The following is a 22,029-nucleotide window of genomic DNA, read 5'->3' as shown; positions in this document are numbered from 1 at the left end:
ACTGGGAATTTTAGGAGACAATACGGTGGGTCATACATGAATGGAGTGAAGTGGAGGCAAATCTGAAAACATGCCGTCGTGTGTTTTGTGCGATGGAGAAGTCTTTGACTGTATTGATGGGCTGTATTACTGCAAAAGCTGTGGAACTCAGTCTCAGGTAATCAGTTAAAGGTTTTTCTTAATGCTAAAGTGTCTTTCAGGATCAATAGAAACATTGAGTTTTGAGGGAGATTAAAGATACAACGCAATCAAAGTGCGCAATTTTTAACATGGAGCTCAGTTGGGTCTCGCAGGAAATTCTCCAGTTAAAATGGAATCGTCCCTTTTCGTGTCTAAATTAACCGCTTTATACGAACACAAATTACGCTTAAATACATGGTTAACCTTAACCTGCAGTGACATATTCTGAAATGCCAGCAAAAGGTGCTTGAAATTTGATTCAAAATGATCAGGCTAGAGTTGCGGGAATTTGGGAATATAATCGCTTCATAGAGGTTGAACCTGTTAAAATGTGTTCCCACTCTTTTATGTCAGTTTTCATGGCGGTAAGGGTAGATGCAGTGGCCCTGCAGTTTGTGGCAGGCTCACTATACATGCAGTTTTCTTGAGCTCATATAAACATTTTACTCCAGCCCCGCAATGCTTCTCTCCGTGAATGATTTGTATGCAATATTTGCTAACTTTGTTGTACCAAGGCATGGGAATTTTATTTCCAGTTTGCTACCAGTATAGCTATTCTCTTTGATGCACTCCCTTTCAGAACTAAAGGTTTCTGATATTCTAAGTTTATTGGCATGAGCTGTTCTTTCCTCTTGTTGGTTCAATTTTAAACATTGGCCTAGAAAGATTTCCATATAACCCCATACTAATAAAAATCAAAGTCGTAATCCCAAGAGTAATCTGTTGTTTTGCCTTTGCTTTCTTTTTTCCAAGAATTTTATGCATAACGAAGTATGGGGTTTTATTAGATGGCTGTGTCTCACAAGGACTGGGAACTACCAAATTCACGAATTTGATTGGCTGAAATCAATATTGAAAGCGGTCTAGATTTTCCCATCTAGACTGGCATCTAGACCGGCATCTAGACCGGTCTAGAAAAAGAAGGTACAAAAAATATAAAAAACTGCCATATAAGACACAGCCATGTATTAAACATCTTATAAATTAACCAAGCTAGGTCAGTCTGTATGGGAGAATCTTGACCTCGGTCGCTGGTACAGACCTCAGTCAATATTCTCCCATACAGACCTCCCGCTTGGTTGATAAGAGCTAAATACGGAAATCTTACCCATTGGCCCTTCTAATGTTGGGATAGCTCAAATTTTTCTGTTGGGCATAATGAATCGGCCAGCAGGAGCATGAGTAGAGAATTTTAAATCCTCAGAGGTGACAGTTGATAATTTAAGTGTGCTTAAAGTGTGCTGTGTGTGGAGAGCAGGGATGGCTCGGGGAGCAGGGATGGTGCAGTGGTGAGAGCACTTACCTCCCACCACTGTGGCCCTGGTTTGAATACCAGACTGGTGTCACAGGTGGGTTGAGTTTGTTATTGGTTCTTGTCCTTGCTCCGAGGATTTTTGTCTTGGTTCTCTGGTTTTCCTTCCTCTGCAAATTCCAATTCAATCCAGCAACAGTGAAAATTAGAGCCACCTTGTGGGATGTCCATTGCTAAATTATTTATTATTTATTATTTTGTTACTCATTTATTATTGTGCCATTATGCAAGATTTAATAATGATTAACCCTCTACAGCCTAACAGCAGTATGCATATTCTCCATACTGTTCTCTTTACATTTCCTAAGATGCTGACAAGGAGAATTTGCTCAACAATCAAGAGCTTCCTTATATGGTGATCATTTCCTTTATTCTCAAGACCTTTATATTTGACTTAGGGGTGAAAATGAAAGGAGAAATTAGATGTTAGTCACTCTTAGAGGTTAGAGGGTAGGGAGAAAAATCTGATTGGTTTGATAGTGTATTGTGAATTGCTACATTATGCTGCTGTAATTCTTCCTCCTTTTTTTTTCTCTTTTTTCTCTTTCTCTTTCTCTTTTTTTTTGCTCTCCATATCTGGCCTCCCAAGCCTAGAAGTCAGTCGAGAAACATTAAGTAGGAAGTTATGGGGTGCCGTACAGGACAATATTGTGTGCCCAAAAAATAAAATGCAAAAGTTAAATATATATGGCATGGATCAAATAAATATATGAATAGAATATATGTGCAACATATATATGGCATGGACCAAGTCAATATATGGTACTGAATAAATAAACAGATGACATAGGACAAAAGTAAGAAAAATATATATGGCTATTGTGCCCATTGTCAATTTGGTTAACGGAAGATTGATAAAAAATAACATGGCCACCCGTGACAGGATTGATGATTTAGAGCGGCTCCTCCACTTTGAGAATGGCTAACTTCCTGAGTTCCTGCTCCAGAAACTGCTGTTTGAGTTGAAGTTTCAGGGTTTGAACTTGAGCTATCGGAAGACCTAGCTTGCAAGGCTTCTTTGAATTGAGGATGATCAATAATCTGTTGAACAAGTAAGTCAACAGTGGGAGTAGAGTTCGCCATAATTATTCCTTCTCTGCTCAATCCTCGATCAGATACCAAGTTTTCCCGCTTTCCAAAATAATGCCACTGGCCAAAGCGATAACGGGCACAATAGCCGTATATATTTTCTTACTTTTGTCCTATGGCCGATATATATTGATTTGGTCCATGCCATATATATTTAACTTTTGCATTTTATTTTGTGGGCACACAATATTGTCCTGTATGGCACCCCATAGGAAGTTCATTGCGACATGGAAACTCCGCCCTCAAACTAATGTTTATAATGATCCATATAATCTTAGATCTGGACGTGAAAAGTCCATTTGCCAGGATGCAAGAACCAAGAGAGCTAATGACTTTATAATGTTTAGATTTTTAGATTAATTATTACGTAGACTATACATTACTATACTTTAATTAGATTTAACAGTTTTGTAAATGATACTGCTTGATAATTCAGTTTGTACATAGTTTCAACTGCAAAGAGTGGATTAAATGATATTTATTTATTTATATATTTATTTATTTATATATTTATTTATATATTTATTTATTTATATATTTATTTATTTATATATTTATTTATCTATAAATTAGGATATGAGAGATGAAGAGATGCAAGATCCCTATGAAGCTGGAAATGTTAGGCAATTGCAGTTATCAGAGAAGGGCAGAGGTGGAAGAAAGAAACAGTTCAGTGAGTCAATTTCTCCTTCCAATAATATTATTTATTTAAAAAATGTTTATAATAAATTACAGGTGCATTGTTTACTTATAAGGTTATGCTTGCCACTTTTTTAGTGTTTCATAATTATTTACTGGTACATTGATTATTGATATTTTTGTTGCTAATCATGATTTCTCCAGTTGTTTTAAGTTCTATTGTCAGACAGTAGGGAGTAACACTTGGGCTGTGGGCTGTGGGCTGTGGGCTGTGTCTGTTACAATAAAGACTTCTTATTCTAGGGCTTTCTTTAGGAAGAGAGATTCTTTTTCATTCATTTTCCTGAGACCTTGCCTTTGCAGATGGTTATTGTACTAGTTATTATAATTATTTTCACACTTTCCCACACATTCAACAGTTGCAGACAAAGGGAAACCTTGGTTTATGTACGAAGCATATCAGCACATCATTAGGATGCAAGTTGAATATCTGATAAAACTTGGAGTCAACGAGGCATTGAAGGTGAACAATGAACCTGTTTCTTCCCACTGAAGCAACCTGAACCATTATTTCTTTTACACCTTTATTGCCTTCCTTTTGATTGAGTGTCAAAAAGTAAAAGTGCTCTAATTTAAAATCAAAACAGCCATCAAGGAGAATCAAATTTAACAAGTTGTGTTTAAGACATGGTGATGACTCATGTTTTAAGTACAGATGGTTCAATTTAATGAGCACCAAGCATTCAAAAATGCTAACAACCAAGTGATCAAAGGGTACTTAAAAAAACCCTTTCTTAGAAAAATGAGTTTGATTTTTATTAAAATGAATTTAATAGTCATTTTCTCATTAGAAGCAATCAGAGGCTTGGAAATCTTGCAAATGGCTCATCATTCTGTTTTGTGAGGTGATCACAGAAATGTTGAATTGAATCCCATGTAACTTGAATCTCTCATTCAAAGTGTTTACAAGTCTTCTTCTTTTCCCTAGGATGTTGTCTTTAAGCTGTGGTACAAGTATTTGCAGGTCACTCAAAGTGCCTTTACTGGATCTCCTGAGGGAGCTGTACCAACCAAGGGTTCAATTTTCTACCCACGGGATGCTAATCTCTTAAACACAAATAAAAGAAGGAAGTCTGGACAAAAGAGGAAGCTGGATCCTTGTGAATCAGATGATGATGAATTAGAACTGTGTTCACACTTTAGTGATGAGGAGTTTTATGAAGGTAATAACATACATTAATTTTTTTATCGTATTGTATTTTAGATTAATCTAAATGGAAGATAAAAGAATTCCTCCCATTTAAGTATGATGGACAAATTCTGCAGGTGGAATGGATGGCCCAAAAATAGTCACTGTCAGTCACATTTTAAAAGACTTCACAACGAGCCATTGAAAACTCAAATTAAACGGTTATGTTCTAATTTGCTAAAATTTGTTGATCTTCTAATAATGTAATGGTTCATGGTTTAGTACTATTCACAGGGTTGTCATGGTTACCAGCAGACTCAAAAGCAGTTCTTAATTCTGCTAACCTTTCAGGCCCCCACCCCACCTCCCATACTCATCTATTGTCAGTTGATGTGTGTAAATGATACAGTTAAAATTTAACATCTAGTAATTCACTAGTCTTTTACTCTTTCAAACTTTTTCCTTACACTCTAGGTGATGATCCCTCAGAAGCATTGCCAAAAGATGATGATAATGCTGATGATTTGAATCTGGGTGATGATTGGACTAGTCTCTGTCGCAGCAAAGAGATGCATGTAGATGATGTCTCGGACAGTAGCGAAGATGAATTTATTGGTTCCGTGACTTGCCATCAATCGAAAAAAAAAGGAGTAAGATATGGGTGTGTTTCCCTTCAGTGCACCCTAGCATTTTGTTATCTTGGCCTGCTGTGGATGGATGAACCAGTTTTTATCAGTGACTTGGTGAGGTAGGTGTGAAAGGTTGATGATCTCTCTTGTCTTGGAGTGTTTGCTGAACCCGGAGGATTTCAAAGGTGATTTTAATACAACCACTTTCTCACAACAGAGACTATGAGCATTCCCCCAAATCCTTCATGAGATTAAAACTTCTTTCTTTTACTTGTGCAACAGATTTCACCAACAAGGAGGGACTGCTCAAAGTCTACTCACAACAGGGCTCCAATTCAAATTTTTTGAGTCGCTATTTGGCAACCTTAACCCCTAAACTAACATGGGTGACCAAGACAGAATTTCTCCTTAGAATATCATTACAATATCAAGCAAACAGGGGATAAAAGTTAGGTAGGTCCATGTATTGCAAATTTACACTTGTGAGTCTAGGGTTTCATTTTCCACACTCTCATTTTCTCATGATTGCTGTAAAATTTACAAATTGTTGTTGCTCATGATTTTCCAAAATAAGTGTCTTTGCCTAAAATATCAAAATCCTAGTCAGTATTTTTAAAACACCAACTCTGATTGAATAAGGACTCTCAGAGTATTATTTTCCAGATGGGCTAAACAAGGACAGCTCCCTTACTTCCAGATAACAAGACACATCCCTGGGCACATGAAATTTGGTCATGGTGATTTTCAGAGTTTGTGCCCTCTTAGGTAAGTGAACTATTAAGATCAGTTTCTTCGCTCTCTTCAGAGTTCCATTATGTAAGTTGTATGTCCTTTTAATTTTTCTTCCTATTATTATCACGCCAGCTTAACAAGCAGCCCTCTAAATAAAGTGCCCTCTTTCCAATGAGTGGCTCTTCACCCTCCCCCCCCTCCTTGTTAGGTAAAATTTTAAGGTGCCTATTAAAGGAAATAAGAGATGTTATTTGTTTGTTTTGCCCGCCCTCCTTAACTTATTTGTTGGTCCGTCTCTGACAATCATCAATATTCCCTTATTTATATTGAAAGCTTCCTCTGGTTAGTTATTCCTATTCATTTACCAGAGTTCCCCCAGTATCATCCATTCTTCGACGTGCGTCAACGATTGCAAAACTACTGCGACTTCCACGTTTTCCAGAACCTAAATTATCCACCTACACGGCACGTTTTATCACAGATCTGCATCTTCCAGGTGAGAAACAGCGATAGGATGCATTTTTCACTGCGCATAAACCCATATCTGAAGATATTTGATTTTGTGCATTGGCCAAAATTTACTGCACATATGTTGAATTTATCTCCATATGGTATCCAAACTCTCTGTGCATTCAACCACTCTCTATCTTGCGGAACAAAGGTGAAATTATAGCCCTTCCCCCCCTCTCCCCTCTCTTCTCCCCTCTTAGCGGATACGCAAGACTAGCGCGAGGCAAGCGCGAGACAAGCGCGAGTGTCACGCAAATTGGGGAGCTTGGCACACCCTTCACTTCCTGAGAACAAATGAAATGATACGCAAATTATACAGCGGGATCAAAATCATCCAGCACTTATCTGACTGTTTGTTTTGTAACAGGTTTTCTTCATGGTGTGGTGCGCAAACTAGCAGAAAAAGTGAAAGTTGAAACCAACATTCACCCAGTCTTTCAGTCCTCCATTCCAAATTTCGAAGCTGGTGCTATGGCTTTGATTGTTGTTGCCTTGAAACTCTGTTACGGAATTGATGACAAAACCGAAAAGTAAGCACGATTACGTGATCATTGAACAAAAAATGTTTAAAAAAAAAAAAACTCTAAGATTGAAGCTACAAGGTAGGTGTGCAGAATGTTGACTTATTGGGGGCCAAATTCATCATTCTAATTTTGCTTTTGTTGACTCAAGCTGGCAATCGACAAAGTTGTTGCTGAGCAAAATGAGACTGAAGTTGCTGCGCTGATAAAAAATACGTAAGGGGAAACAACAATCCTCTAGATTTTCCATTGTGTTTGAGCTTTATCTAACACAACTTATCTGCTTTTAAAACACGTTTGTTCGCTGTGTTGAGTGTCATTATTTCATGGCTTATTTAATCCTTCGACCCATGAGCGAGTAGCATCTAATATCTCCTTACTATATCACTGGTGAATCAAACATTTTGGTCACAAGAATAAAAGAAATGTTCACAAACGAAAGACGCTCGTGATTGTCGAACAAACTCTCCTTAATAGCACCTTAGGGAATGTATAGAGAACAGTGTAAAGAAGATGTAAAGGGTTCTTCTACTTATAATATCCTTACTCTAAGGGACCATGAAGAAAAAGCCATATCCATGGAATTAGGCTCAAAAGAAGGAAATTGTCACACAATTCCCCTGTTCACTGATTGGTTGAAAAGCTGGAAGCATTGCGAAGCCAGGAAGTTCCACAGTGGTATTCCTTGGACAGATGAACAGGCTAAACTTGTTGGAGACCCCACGTCGTACAGTGCGTTCTGTAAATCGGACCTTTTTGGGTCGTGGGAACCGGCCGACCGCGTTTACACTGGAACTCAGGCGAAAAATTTGCGTGCAAACAGAATCACAAACGAGGAGAGCCAGAGCAGGTATGCACAACTGTTCAAGAGCCTAATGACACGACAACAGGACGAGAATTTCAATAGTACAGACACGCCCCAAGTGACAAGTTTTCCCGCCACGTGTAGACACGCGGAGAACTCTGAAAGTGGCTCCGAAAGTTGTTTTGATAGAATACATTCGCGTGGAATCAACGTAGAATCTGTCCTTGGGGGTGATACAGCAGAGGGCAACGATTTGAGGTACATTTGCTACTCAGCCGACCCTGCTGATCAAGACACTAATTTTCACAGTTCTTACAAGGTGCTGTTGAGTGTTTTGGCAGACCGCGTAGAAATGATGCCTGCGGATATACAAGCAAAAGTCCACAAACTTGAAAATGCGTTGTTTTTTAAAAAACGTCTTGTCAAGGGAGTGCTGTGATCGACTCGAACTGTGGCAGAGTTCAATCAATTAAACAGTGCTTATCATTTAACGAGGTTCATCAAGAAATTTGTTCATTCTAAAGCTAGGAGACTTCCTCTTCTTAGAGATGCTTGCCATACGCATGCGCCAGTTTTTTTGTTGTTGTTGTTGTTGTTTTGCTGACATTAGCGAGCTATTTAACTATTTAGTTATTTTAAGTGGTACGGAGAAAACTCAACCTGCTCATTTGGTAAACTCTTTTCCTGAACCTTATTTTAAATTTCATAATTTACGACAAGAAACCTTTTCCTTTGCTATAATTCAATTGTTATGGAAAAGGTATTTATTCTGTGAAAATATTTGCCAAGCATCACACAAGGTTTCGCAAGGTCACACGCTCAAATACTGGCTTCTATTACGCAATGTCTAGCTAAGATCTTTTTATCGCCAAATTCAAGTTCTTGTCCAAAATTTTGCTACAGCTGCAGACACTGTTAGTTGCCCATACTGATACAACAGTTTCCACGTGAAGGAACACCTGCTTAAAGGTAAATTTGGACTGCATTCCTGCTGTACTTCGCCCTTTTTTATCAATCTGACTTGTTGCTACCTTACGAGCCAAGATAAAGTCGTGTTAAAGGCTAACAATTCTTTTTTTTTTTTCTTACTATACTACGTTCTTTATTTGGTCAGAAATCTCGAGACACCCTCTCAACCAATCAGATGCCAAGTTTAAACCAATCGCGGGTGTCCAATGGCGTTTTCCCGCGCCTGGGCTCATCCTGGTGCCCCCTTTGATTTGACTAGCCCTCTTCATTACCTCACTGGTTTTTTGAGGTACGACATTTAAGAAAGTACAATGCCCAAAGTAGTTTGACCAGCGTGCCTAAGTCAGAAACAACACCCCGCTCCAAGAAGTCATATTTTGAGAGATAGCTTGCTTCATGAACATCCTCACTTTTAATACCATGAGAACAAAGACCTTTTTTTATTTTCATGAAAAGAAAAAGATGCAAAATACTTTATGTCAATAGACTTGACTAATAAAACAGTGAATACATGAGGGTAACGGCTAATCATAATTATATCATTCTGCAGCGAGAACTTCATCAGAAAGGGCATAAATAACTTTAAACGTCCCTCATAAAATCTCTACATTTAACCTCTTTTTACAGAGTGTATGTTTACAAACTTTTGACCAGAGGTTCGACATGGCCTTCGAGTAAAACTGTCCTGTAATGTCCTTAGGCCGAGTAGGGTCAACAAAGCGCAATATTAACACGGGCATCTGGGGGTTAAATAGAAATGTCCCTTCTCAATGGGGGTCGGGTAGGGGATATATAGCAGTAGCCAGGGCTACTCGGTCAGTCTCCACCACCGTCTTCTTGAGTCGGTTTTCTGTCCGCACTCCAAAGGTGCGGGCTTCCACTCATAGGGCTGTTACCAAAGTCTCCATCGTCGCCGACGCCGTTGCTGGCATCATACTGAGTGTTCTCCAGTCTGAAAGTGGAAAGCAAAGATTTCACCGATATGATTGGTCATGCCGGACGCTCTAAATAGTAATCATGGATAACCATAATAAAGAGAAAATTCCCTTTCATCTGCGAGAGAAGGGAAATTTACTCATAAACAATCCAACAATTGATCTCAAGTTCCTACAATAATTCTTCCTTCTGCCTCCTGCTTCCCTCTCCCACAACACTTGTGTTCTAACCCGAGGGGGAGGGGGGAAGGGGGAAGGAGATGATGAGAAAACGCTTTGTGCATTACAAATCCCAATATCTGGAAAACTTGTCGCATGTGAATCTAAAGACGCCCTTCCACCTCCACAATGCCAACCATAATTTTGCACTTTAGTAAAGTACAAAATAAAACATCACAATTTTCGAAGATTATCTTTGATTCTCATTAAGCCATGTTTATAAAATAAAAAATTCCTGAGATAACACTAGCGCCCTGATTGGTCGATAGGCATGTTTAGACGAGGGTATGTAAACACGGTTGTGTCATTTTTGAATATCACATATCCTTTGAGAAATATTGTTAAAAAAAAAAAAAAAAAAAACTCTTCTCCGTGTTCATGAAACCATCGTGGAGTTGGGAAAATTATCGAAAGTAAAGCAACCCCGAAACAATCGCCGAGAAGCATAACTGTCTCGGATTCTTCTAGCTCGCTTGATGTCGGATGAAGTTTCCCCGACATGGAAAAAGTCTCCTTTTGCTTATAATACATTGTAAGATCTGTCGTTGGGTTCACCCTCCCTCTTCAATTTCCCTCTGACAAAATAACACAATTTTAAAATAAAATGGCTCGTGAATATCGACCCTACAGCACGTAAATCAACGGGAAGAAATACACAAGTAACATGCAGTCATGAAATGATCTCCCATTTACTTTTATCGTACTTGAACAACTCATCGGAGACATTTACTCTTCTGATTATCATCTCATTATCTATTTGTCAGAGGCAAATTAATTCGAGAGGGAGGATAAACACTCACCGAGGGTCTAATGTCAAGGAAACTGCTGTCACCATCATCACAACCCAATCTGAAGTGAAGAAGAACCGTTACTAGATATTCGCTGCCCACATTTAAACCGTTTGACCCCTATGTTACACATTTAGATCACGAGAAGAAAGGAAATGATGACCAACTAAAGAAGCTCCGTTAAACAGCTAAGAAATATATGGAGAACAGTGTTTGAGAGTTTGAATATTGCTTTTAGGGTGTAAAAGTTAAAAATAATCAACATAAACAATCTGTCCATGTTGTCTTTAGGTAGTATTTCAAATAGCAATACAGAAATTCAAATGAGTTCATAAACTACTTTTTGCACGTAGCCTCCTAAAATTCAGGCCCAACTGGATTCGAGTACTTGGCTCTCAGACCCCAATTCGAATCTCGTCGAAGCTTGAAATCCCTCTAGCTTCTTTTTTGCAGTGGTTTAATATCCCATTGGAACTTCTTTATTTTTCTCTAAATGCCGCATCAACACTAGCTGGTTTCCTTTGCAATTTTGATTTCGAAAATGTTCCTCTGCAGTGAAAACGAAAGTGTATGACTAATTTTTCTTTGATCAAAACATTGACGCGAGCTTTTGAAAGAGACTTCGTGTCGAGGGAAGAGTGTTTGGTACGTCAAAGGAGAAAGGTTAGGTTGCTAAGCAAAATTCAAAATGGCGGCCTTCATAATCGAACATTGAGTACATTTTTAAGTCAAATGTTTGGAAAATTAGGTAGTTCTATGGAAACTCAGACAGCGGTCAGTTTTTTTTTCTTAATTCCATGCAAAACTTGATGGTTTCAGGACTACACTTCACCCTTGACTTAAATTCTGGTTGAACACGTTTTCGTTATAAAGGACCCCTTATAGGTTTTCTCTGCTGATGTATGTAGCAAAAATGTTTCCTTATTATCTGCACCGCTTGTCACGAGAAACTAGCTAGTGTGAACGCAGTTTGACTTTGTATCAATGACAGAACAACACTTTACCTTGTAATAAGCCGCTCGTCTTCGTCTCCGAATTCGCCGCCCATCAGAGAAGGCTCGCCGACAACCATCACATCTTGGGTCGCCAGTGTAAACCCGGACGCACTTGGCGACTTCTTTTTGCTGGAAGTGTTGTTCATCCCAGTATTAGGGGTCGATGAGTTTGCGGTTGTAGACTTCCGTTTCCGCCTTGTCCTTGGAGCACGGGGCGTTTCTGCTGATGGGAAACAATAAACTTTATTTATTTCACTGATTTCAGGAATTGTGATAAAAAAGAAACCAAAAACGAGAAGGGAACCCTTGGTTTCGGGTGAGTAACTGAGGATATCAATTTACACTGCCGCCTTACTAGCCTGCTTACTTGTAGGATGGCTGTCATCTTCGCTGTCACCTTTATCACTTATGCAACTCACAGAAAAGGAATTGATTGAATTCTCATATTTTAGTTTCACTAACGCTAACGACAAATTTTTATCAGTATTCTTTATTCCACGACGGTCTATGCTCAAAATTTTTACTCTTGTTCCACTCGGTACGCTTTCAAAATTGCTAATCCAAGCAGTATGAAACGCACGCGTCACATTTACATTTAAATGGCATGATTCACAACAGAGCTCTCTGTGGCCCAGATACAATGATACAACATCTGAACATGAATTGTACGTGACTGAAGCATAATAACTTCAAGTCACCAAAGCCTTCTTTTTCCTTCTTCATCTTTCTGTTTTAAGAACCCAGTACAAGGCCCACCTCCGTGGCAAAATACTTTACAGGACAAAATTTCTACTAAAAGTATGAAATAGAAAAGTCCGAGGTGTAAATCCTCACAGGGTACTCAGAAGTTTTGACTAACTTGTAAACTTTTTTTTTTCTTATAAGACACGACGAAGAGACTTCGAGAAAAGTAGAAGCCTTTAATGTTAATAACTTTTCTCTGGAAATTAGTGTTGCATATACGGGTTAGGAGATTGGGAACCTTTTTGTCATTTTGTGTTCACAATAAAGATGAAAAAACGAATTTTTTTAACAATAATTATACTTATACGCCTGCTAAGGACTGAATATTCTACTTCTGTGAACAGTTTTCCGTGACAGCCTTTTATTTATTACCAAGATCAATTCTGGGAAAATAATATCACAAGAAGTAGATGCCTAGGGCATTAATAGCTCAAATCTGCTCTACTGTGGTGCAGTTAGGCTTTTGCATAACAGCGGATACTTAAATGGTGTCCGCTCTGTCACTACAACTACACGGTGCAAGTGCAGTTTGGATCCCTGTTTTAAGTATTTCATGCTTTCTATAAGATTTAAAACAGTGTTTGACCACAAGATTTGACTCCTGAAGACTGATTCCATTTTGAAGCAAAATTAAATTTCAAAATTCCCAGTACAAAAGACCCTACATCGATCTTAGTCAGAATTCAGCTGGTTTTCCTGTGAACGAAAACGCTGGCTACCCTGTGTTGACCAAGCCAGTCTTCCTATGATCAAACACTGTTTAAGATTGGAACTGAGGCTAACCTTTTTTGGAAGCAGGCTGCCCAGTCAAGGTTCTCTCGAGAAGTTTAGGAAAAGGGGATCCTTTGGGGTAAAACAGGTATAAATGAGATATTTGTTCCTTTAGGATCATCATATAGCAGCCATTTTTAATTGAAATGCAGTAGATAGGTTAAAAATGGCCCCTCATTAGTTTATAGATTGCCAGGGTGGCTCTGTTAAAGAGCAGGACATGTTAAACCCTGACTTTTCAGCTAATGATCATAACTTACATGATTTTAAACTACCATATGCTAAAGGCCTTTGATGAAAGACCTTAGGAAAGAGCAGCTAAGAGAAACAAAAGGGTAAAGATCTGTATGGAAGATCTGTATGATTCAGGGTGGCTGCGATCATTAATCAAATCAGGTGCAAGAAAAGATTCTGTCCTTCCCCTCTCAGAACAAGATTTCTGCCAAGATTTAAGTAAAAGCTATGTGTTTTTAGCCCTTTAGTAAAAAAAACATACAAACATGCAGAATTATGCAAACATTTTGACTGGTTCTTGCTCACTGCTTGATCTCTCGATGAACACTCCTCACAACTCCATACATCCAATAACCACTTGAGACAGTTTGCAATTGCTCAAAAGAAACTGATTTTGAACATGTGGCTTTTGAATATCAGGGCTTTGGAACTCTTTAAGTACAAATTCAAAGGTAAACTAGCCGAAAAAAACAATTAACTTTTCCAGCTAGACTTACTAGTGAGCCAAATGTGGAAAATCAGTTACTTTTCAAAACCTGCCAACTTGATTGAATAGTGCTTGATTGAATAGCAGTTTTACCCTTAACCTTCCAAAACTAACCTTGTTTGACAATAATAAAAGCAAATTCAAATAAAAATAGAACATTAAAGAGAGCATGGTATGTTTAAAACTAAGAAGGAAATCTATCACAGTAAGCTAAAATAAAATGGTCAAATAACTTAGAAGAGTGAAACTGAATTAAGCAGAACAAGACCTTACCAGGAGTGGTTGGAGTGTTAGGTTGCCACATCATTTCACCGCCTTGATTATAATCTGTAACAAGATGTGCAAAGAAATACAAATCAGTATCAATTAGCTGGTTCAGCTTGTGTACTTTGGTTAAAAAGCTCAAATAGTTCTTTCAAAAATTCAAAATTCAGAGCCATTGCACATCAAAGGTAAAGTGGGATGACTTTGGCTTTAACTTTACTAGAATTACCCTTTGGCTTTACTACACTGTTTTACTCTGTTCATTCTCTTTATTTGTGATGCTCTGAATCTTTCCGCTGAATGGTTGGGACTTGGGAAAAACAGTTGATCTTCTTTCAGGTAAGGGGGTCCTTCTATAAAGGACTATTTTTTTTGCTGATAGCAACTGCCATTTCGACAACCCAAGCAGCTGTGATGAATACTTAATCAGGTCAGTTGGATGTTGCTCAGGGTCTCACAACTTCAGCCTCTGTTACCGACAACACTCCTCATCAGAGTTACCTTTGATAGGACTATCACAACTGACATGAATTCATTCTTGTTAAATGTAAAACCCAAAAAGGAAATTTAGCAAATTTTTAAATGAAATGCTTGGCCAAATACTTAAACTACTGGTAAGTAATCTGAAAGTCTGAAAACCCACAAAAACAGTGAGAATGTTCATATTTGTATAATACCTGGAGGGGCACACATTCTTTGCCACCTCTGGAAAAGTGTTGACTTCAAACAATCTGCAAACACAAAAGTTATTGCCAAGAAAAAGTTTAATTTCATGTTATACATGTCAAATAGATAACTAGAAAGAAATAAATAAAAATAATAAAGTGTGGGTACACTTGGAAAACAACAGCAACACATGATGTCTTCTGATTGGCAACAAGGAATTTGCTGTTCTTTTAAGAATACTAATACATATATCTTATTAGACATTTTGTTGTGTAGTATTGCTGAGTATTTTTACGAGTTGTGCCGTATTTTGACGAGCCCATAGGGCGAGTCAAAATACAAATAATGAGTAAAAATACTCAGCGATACTACACAAGAAAATGTCTAATAAGTTATTTATTATCCAACATGCCAAACTGTTATTTCAGTGCGGGCAAATTTCGCGGATATTTATTTACGGGGAGTGCATGACAGAAGTATGTGAAGCCAAACGGAATTGGCGTGTTGTTGTGTTGCTGTTTCTATTTTCTACATTAAATAAAGAAATTTTCTGGTTGTCAAGCTGTTTTTCTTTGCTCGATTCATCTAATGAACTTGGATCTATATTTGCCAACCATTCTGACTCTTTGTCGTCAGAAATATGATTCAAATTGTCCGCCACTTTTTTTTTTCCTGACTACAATCCAATTCTTTGCTTGCGCAATACGAGAAAACCTGTTTAACCGGTACCACAATAGACAAGTATAAATACTGCGTGATATTTGTACTCGTCTATGGTGTTATTTGTACTCATCTAGGTGTAGTTGGATAATAAGAACTCGTATTGAATGCCTGGTTAATATCTCCTGAGCCACTAAAGTTGGCAGGGATTTCATTAGAAGCTGGCAACCAGTGAATTCTAGCAGCTACTCTCCACAACTGAGCCAGCTACTATGGCCATTCCACCTCCCAGTTTTTGTGTGTGTTTTTTTAGAAAACATTCAATATATTCTAATGGAGGTCATCAATAAAGGTTTTTTTGTTGATATTTTGTCTCCTTTTTGGTTGTTAGGTGAATTTTGTAACAAGTTCTAACAATTCAATCAACAACACAATTGTTTTACTGTGTGCCATACTGAATGGACCGAAGAGAAAGACTAGTGACAAATCTGCCTTGATGACCACTAAACTGTCTTCCTCCTACTTACGTCCTAATATACGCCAACTTCCAAAATTAATGAAATCCCTGAGTTGGGCTTCACAAACTTCTATTGCACTATAAAGATCCTTACACAATTTTTTTATCCTTAATTCAACCTAGACAAAATGAAGGGAAAAATCCTCTTCTTAGCTTAGAGCTAAAGAGAGCTTCAAACTATGAAACTTATGCTTGCTCACCTCTAGGGTTCATATTGTAGGTCTTGTGACGAGACATAAGCTCTTGCATTGGCTCCAGAATGACGCATAGCTGTATGAAATATGATAGGTTCGTCTTCAGAAAGAAATATAGTTGTAATGGAAGAGCAAAGAGATACCATTACACAGGCAGCAATTTATCACCAACTGATTTGTATGGCAAACTTTTATAACTATTCCCTTCTCATATTCAAAGTAATGTCTTCATGCAGCAAGAGCATTTGATAGGTGATGTATTGTCAGTACCCATATATTCTTCCTGTAATTTGGTTTATGGCCTAAGCAAGGCTCTCAGTCAATAAAAAAGACAAATATTGGTTTTTTAAAGAGTTTTGAGGAGAGAGAGAGAGAGAGCTGTGCTTTGTTTTAAATACCTCTACAAACCAGACCATTTTTAAGATAAAAACCCAATATCATTATAAAACATCAAAATTTAATGTTAAAATTCACATTGCAGGGTTCAGTAAATTAATCAATTGTTCATGGCCAACTTCATAGCTGACACTCTCTTGTAACTTTTCTCCTCCAAAATAAAATTCTCCCTCCTTACCCTTAGATAGTTCAGTGTGACATTGGTCATTCCTTGTCTTGTAACATTCTTGGACAACTGATCCAAAAAGTTTGGGTCTTGAGCCCCAACGATCACATTTCGTGGAATCATTTCAGTGTAATGCCGAATGGCAAAGTGCCAGTTTCTTATTCTCATCATGTCATCCATTGTGAACTCCAGTAACAAACGGCCTTCTGTACAGACCTGTCACAAGACAAGAAAGTATATTAAAATATTTCCCTAAAAGAGTCTTTCATTCCTCAGCATAAATACAAAATAATTCCAACTACATAGTTCAGGACACAACTTAAGCCAATCAAGAGGTGAGGTCTAAAAATTACTTCTTGAATAGCCCACATCCATTCCCCTCCATTCCCAGCTTTTTCTGCAGCTACACAAAATAAAGATACGTAGCCAGCTGAGTATTAACATTCAATCCTGTTGTTGCAAGAATTTTGGTGTTGGACAAGCTGGAAAAAAAACACCCAGAGGTCCAGTCGGTAAGGAGGGGTCTGAGCCCACCCTCCACCACATAAAATTCAGTGGGAACATGTAGCCTGTTTATCTACTGAAGGGCAAACAAAACCATGTTTTAACCAAAGTAAACAGAGATCAATGCAACTTTGGCTGAAAAATTACTCTGTCACTACTGTTATCAGGATCACTCAAACAAATTCCACCCAACGCCTCACAGAGAAAAGACAATGATTTCAAAGTAAATTCAATTGTGCCAATCAGTGGTTAGATGGCAGGAGATAAAAGATGACTATGAATTCAGATGAAATTTACAGTTTCTTTCTGCTGATGTGGTTGGTCACTTCTGTGTCTAAAGGTTGACCTTTAAGTAAGTTGTTGTATTGTAAAACTGTAAATTTTGGTCCACTTCAGCCAAATAAATGTACATTTAAATTGAATCTTAAAAAGTAGTACTATGCTTTGACACACAAAGGGCTTTCAAAAAAAAATTTGTCATTTATGATTACTGAATTGAAATTTTCATTGTGTATCTTTGGACCATGTCATTCCTTGCTATGGGGATGGCTTCTCATTGTCATTCATTTCTAATTTGGTCTTATATTTGGACAAAGTGTTATCTTTATCTACTCAAAACAGATGACCACCCAACAAGGTTTAGATCACCTACAATACAAACCTTTGTGAAGACTGGCATTTTGTGATATGTGATCATGGTTGTGTTTTCACAGTCTAATGTGATGGTACTTGTGTTGCTGTGAAAGGACTCTTTTGGCTGCACAATGTGATAATACAGTTCTTTAACTCCACCTTCAAATATACTTCGAAAGTACCTTGGAATCAAGTTCCGTCCTATAGCTAAAAGAATTTAGAGAAAAAAAAAAAGGTTTAAAGTGTGAGACAACTCTGCCAAACAGAAATGCACTGACTCTACAAATATCTCTACCATACTCACAGACAAAATTTGGTTTTGTCCCTACCACCTTAAATTCTATCTCATTTGATCTCACCACAGGCTTTCAACATTCCACAGAACCACACAAAAAACAAGGATAATAAACAGTTATAGAACTATATACTCTGATCAATATTTGGGAAGTTATGGAATGGAAATTTGCTTCCAGTTTTTCTATCAGGTTCTGAATTCAAGTCTTGCAAATTTGTCTTCTCCATATATATCCAATTAAGGGGTGAAAGTTGGAAAAAAATTGGAAATACCAATGACAATGTAGCCAATAAGGATTAAGTGACATTCTAAGGGAGACATACAATATCTTTTGGGCCCATCTTCCAAGCAAAAGCTCAATGTCATGGTAGCGTCATCATCAAAAAATTCTGTTGCAAATGCGTCCCACCAAACATTATCAGCATCCTGAAATAGAAAGAGATTAACAAATATTAACCCTTTAAAACCAAACATCAGTATGCAAATTCTCCATGCTGTTCTCTCTCTATACAATTGTATACATTTTAAAGGGATCAGATGTTCATTTTTTTTCTTGAAATGTTTGTCCTTGCATTATCTAGCTAAAACAAGTTGGGCACCCCAGGATACAAGAAGGTATCACTCTGAGTGAGTGAGAAATATAAATTTTTGTGGTAATTTTAGATTGACCTCACACAAATATAGATGGACCACTCCTTACACTTGTGTTTTCAAAACAAGGTGGATTAAGTTTCATATCAATAACTGGAATTGTGAGCTTAAGTGGAAGGTTAGTGAGCAAAATATCCTGGTATTAAACATGTTTGGAAGTATAGTTATTACAGATAACTCATATATCCTTTACTTTTTTGTGGAGAAACTTCTCTCTGGTATGTAGTTTAGCTATAAATAAAGGGCTTGGTCGAGCTTCTCATATTTCTCTAAAAGGATCAGTCACAGCAGTTTGACAAGTGACATGACAACAATGGCCTAAACCAGCAACAGCATATTTCAGCGATTGCTATAAATACTAAGTAGGCATTTATAGTGTTTTGAAGATCATTAATAACTTCAGTTTGGAATGGACATATCTCTATCTAACTGTATACTTTACCAAATTCATTGTAAGGGACTGAAAGGGTTAGGAAAGCTTTGATACAATTCCTTTGCAACCTCCCAGCTTTTCTTTTCTTTCTCAAACCAAAGGATCAATATTACCTTATCTCTCTACAGGGTACAAAGAGCAAACCATGTTGTATTTTGCCATCAATACTAAAATGAATAAAAGAGACCTATCGTAGGCTTTTCTTGGTGAGCCAGTTCCCTTTCGAGCGCAAATCCTCGGCAGTTTCAGTCTTTAAAATTAAACTCAAGCGAAATCTGTTTATACGACCCCACAGACAGTACCTCCTTGCTCGTGACGAAACTCGCGGCAAAAAAAATATCCGCTGTTGCCTTTCACAGTACAGTAACAAATGTTAGCAACCCTTGACATCGCCTTACCTCTATCCGGTGCTGTAAGCGACGATTGAGCTCATAGATTCTCACATCTGGATGGGTGTAATACGGAGTATGACGCCTGAAGTGACAAGGAAATATTGGTAAATGATCGATTAACTTTTTGCGCCGTGTCGTTTCGATCCTATTATACAAACTTAATAAGCGGTCAACACGCGAAGAGAGCGCGTTGCAAAACTGCAAAGCACCCAAATCAACAGGCTATGTCTATTACGCTTCCATGCATCGATGATCACAACGGAAGCAAGAAAAACGCGTCGATCCAAAACGGGCTTACTGCAGCGGAACGTAAAATAAAATATTATAAAGAATCTGAAGTATAATTTACCCCGTTGAATAGCTTGGGCTTGGAAGCGGGACACTGGGCATCCTCCAGTTCCAAGAATCGGCCGTTTTCGAAGCGTTCGAAGCTTCCTCGAAGCTTCGATCAGAAGTTCGAGCGTCTGTTTGAGTGTTTGATGTCCAGCGGGAAGCTGTGCGAAGACTTGGTTGAGCTGAATAACGTTCGAACAAAGAAAACGAGAGTCATTACAATAACAAAGGGTCACTGAGCCCGATCGAATTGCACAAATGTACGCTTCACTTCATATGATCGTTTTAAGCTTATAACTACATTTGTGCCTTAACAAACTTTATTCAGATTAACCTCTATAAAAAGTTAATTCAGGCGCAATCTTTTACAGAGAAAATCAGATCGATAAGCGGTTCTGACCCAATGCTAGTCACCTAACAAAAATCATGCGTTCCTTTCACCTAACTTTCAATCTGGTAAATATTCAAAGCTAAATATAGTCAGTTTTAGCTTGGTGTATACAAAGGGTAACGCAACTAAAGCTTGCGCTTGGTTCCTCAATCTTGCCTCTGTCTAATTCCGGATATCGTGGGCGATTTAACAGGATATAGATCACATAACACGCAAAGTGAGTCGCAATTTCACATGGCCACTTAATCCTCCGGCGAGTTGTTTTCGTGAATGACCATCGCCAGTTGACAAGGTATGATTTGAAGCTTTCACAGTATCAACAAGTGTGGCATACAACTTCGAGCAGGAAGAGTAACCGTTTACTCACCCGCTTCTGGTTAAACTGGACGCTGTCCAAGGTCTTCACTCCTTAAATAACATGCCTCATAACTTCCAACGTACATCCATTTGTTTATGGTATAAGCTTGATTCCCTCATTTGCGAAGGACAAAACAAAATGTCTGCTCTACTGCGAGGGTCGCTCAGCGCGGCGCTGAAACAAGCATCAATGTTTGCTGAGCTGTGATTGGACAGCTCTCCGCCAATGACAGCTGAGTAAGACATTTGCCGCGAAACAAAAGTCAAGATCACAGAACAGGTGGTAATGTTGTTGTCAAGTTTCAGACTTGCTTTCTGGCGGTTTCAAAACCTCAATTGCTTTGTTCTAAAACCTTTTACATTTCAAAATACAAAGCTTGAGGAAGCGCCAAAAATATAAATTGAAATTTCAATCAATATTTGATTGAAACTCTTCCTATAATCTTTAAATAAAAAAGTCTCCCACCAGCACTATTAGAGCTAACGTCAGGTTGTATCATATTAAGATAATTATACTATTCCTGTCGAAATAGGGTTCACATGCAAATGCATTCTAGGAACACACCTTAGCTTCACAATAATAATCTCTCAAATATTTCAATGGTTGTTGACAAAGTAAAATTTTACCGGCTGGTTTTATACAATCATGCAGATTAGTTCACTACCTGCATGAGAGCACAACTTTATAAAAAATCATCGAAACACTCCCTCAGATAGACGAACAACAATTTCTAAAAAAGTTATGTAATAACAATGGTTGGGTGAGCTAAGAGTCGTTACGCTGGCGAATCTAGGAAATTGATGACTAATGATAAAGTAATAGTTTCTACATTAGCAGTAAATAAAAGAAATAAAGGAATTACATGGCCGCGCAGGGATACGAATTTTTTTCTCCGAGTGCTGCGAGTATCTCTTACGAGTGAGCAAAGCGAACGAGTGAGAGATGCATTCAGCACGAGAAGATGAAATTCGTATCCCCAAGCGGCCATGTAATGTTCTGTTTATGATAAATACTGATGAAATTTCCACATAAAACACAATTTTTTTATTCATTTCTCTCTTGAAACTGGCTAATCATGGTAGTAACCATGGCGACACCAATATCCTCACACGTGAAAGATAAAAATAGTGTCTTCACTGCGATATGATTTTTCAGTAAAAGGAAATATCCTGGTATTTCAGCAGTATCTTATAGATAATTATTAATATTTTATAAATAGCTCGAGTAATGGTTACAAATCACTTTTCAATCACTTTTTAGATCAAAGTGTACCTGAACGGTTCGTCGTTCTTTTTTCGATAGAAGCGACAAGATCTTTAAATTCATACCAAGAATACAGTTCACTTGGAGAAAAAAAAAAAAGATGTAACACAAACAGCGGGGGCTGGAGGATGCACATCCCTTAAGAAAAAATAAAAAAGAAAGACA

The 22,029-nt window shown here is 37.9% G+C and overlaps 2 protein-coding genes across 10 annotated transcripts; one reads left to right on the top strand and one right to left on the bottom strand.

Annotated features, from left to right (window-relative positions):
- On the top strand, positions 1-9,090 carry LOC111337961 (TATA box-binding protein-associated factor RNA polymerase I subunit B). 2 transcript variants are annotated; one of them, XM_022944359.2, is made up of 10 exons: positions 48-157; positions 1,801-1,847; positions 3,155-3,254; positions 3,640-3,743; positions 4,209-4,443; positions 4,884-5,157; positions 5,702-5,803; positions 6,139-6,266; positions 6,648-6,810; positions 7,355-9,090. In XM_022944359.2, exons 2-10 carry the CDS (start codon positions 1,845-1,847, stop codon positions 8,043-8,045), a joined length of 1,800 nt encoding a protein of 599 aa, XP_022800094.2. In that variant the 5' UTR covers positions 48-157; positions 1,801-1,844; the 3' UTR covers positions 8,046-9,090. The 2 variants fall into 2 exon arrangements, with proteins under 2 accessions (XP_022800093.2, XP_022800094.2); XM_022944358.2 differs by lacking the exon at positions 1,801-1,847 and having other exon boundaries at positions 1-157.
- LOC111337963 (LIM domain-binding protein 2) lies at positions 8,969-20,955 on the bottom strand. 8 transcript variants are annotated; one of them, XM_022944365.2, is made up of 13 exons: positions 20,611-20,951; positions 19,869-20,034; positions 19,526-19,601; positions 18,367-18,469; positions 17,777-17,955; positions 16,624-16,827; positions 16,056-16,125; positions 14,690-14,743; positions 14,022-14,075; positions 13,040-13,099; positions 11,522-11,735; positions 10,530-10,578; positions 8,969-9,527 (listed from the first exon to the last, which is right to left on the bottom strand). In XM_022944365.2, exons 2-13 carry the CDS (start codon positions 19,907-19,909, stop codon positions 9,507-9,509), a joined length of 1,125 nt encoding a protein of 374 aa, XP_022800100.1. In that variant the 5' UTR covers positions 19,910-20,034; positions 20,611-20,951; the 3' UTR covers positions 8,969-9,506. The 8 variants fall into 8 exon arrangements, with proteins under 8 accessions (XP_022800100.1, XP_088584187.1, XP_088584194.1 ...); XM_088728061.1 differs by having other exon boundaries at positions 11,522-11,732; positions 20,611-20,946; XM_088728068.1 differs by lacking the exon at positions 13,040-13,099 and having other exon boundaries at positions 20,611-20,955.
- Between the last annotated feature and the right edge of the window lie 1,074 nt (positions 20,956-22,029).

This window comes from Stylophora pistillata, chromosome 1 (assembly GCF_964205215.1).
Source record: "Stylophora pistillata chromosome 1, jaStyPist1.2, whole genome shotgun sequence".
Lineage (NCBI taxonomy): Eukaryota > Metazoa > Cnidaria > Anthozoa > Scleractinia > Pocilloporidae > Stylophora > Stylophora pistillata.
Note: the sequence above shows the minus strand (reverse complement) of the source record. Positions and strands in the feature narration are given on the sequence as shown.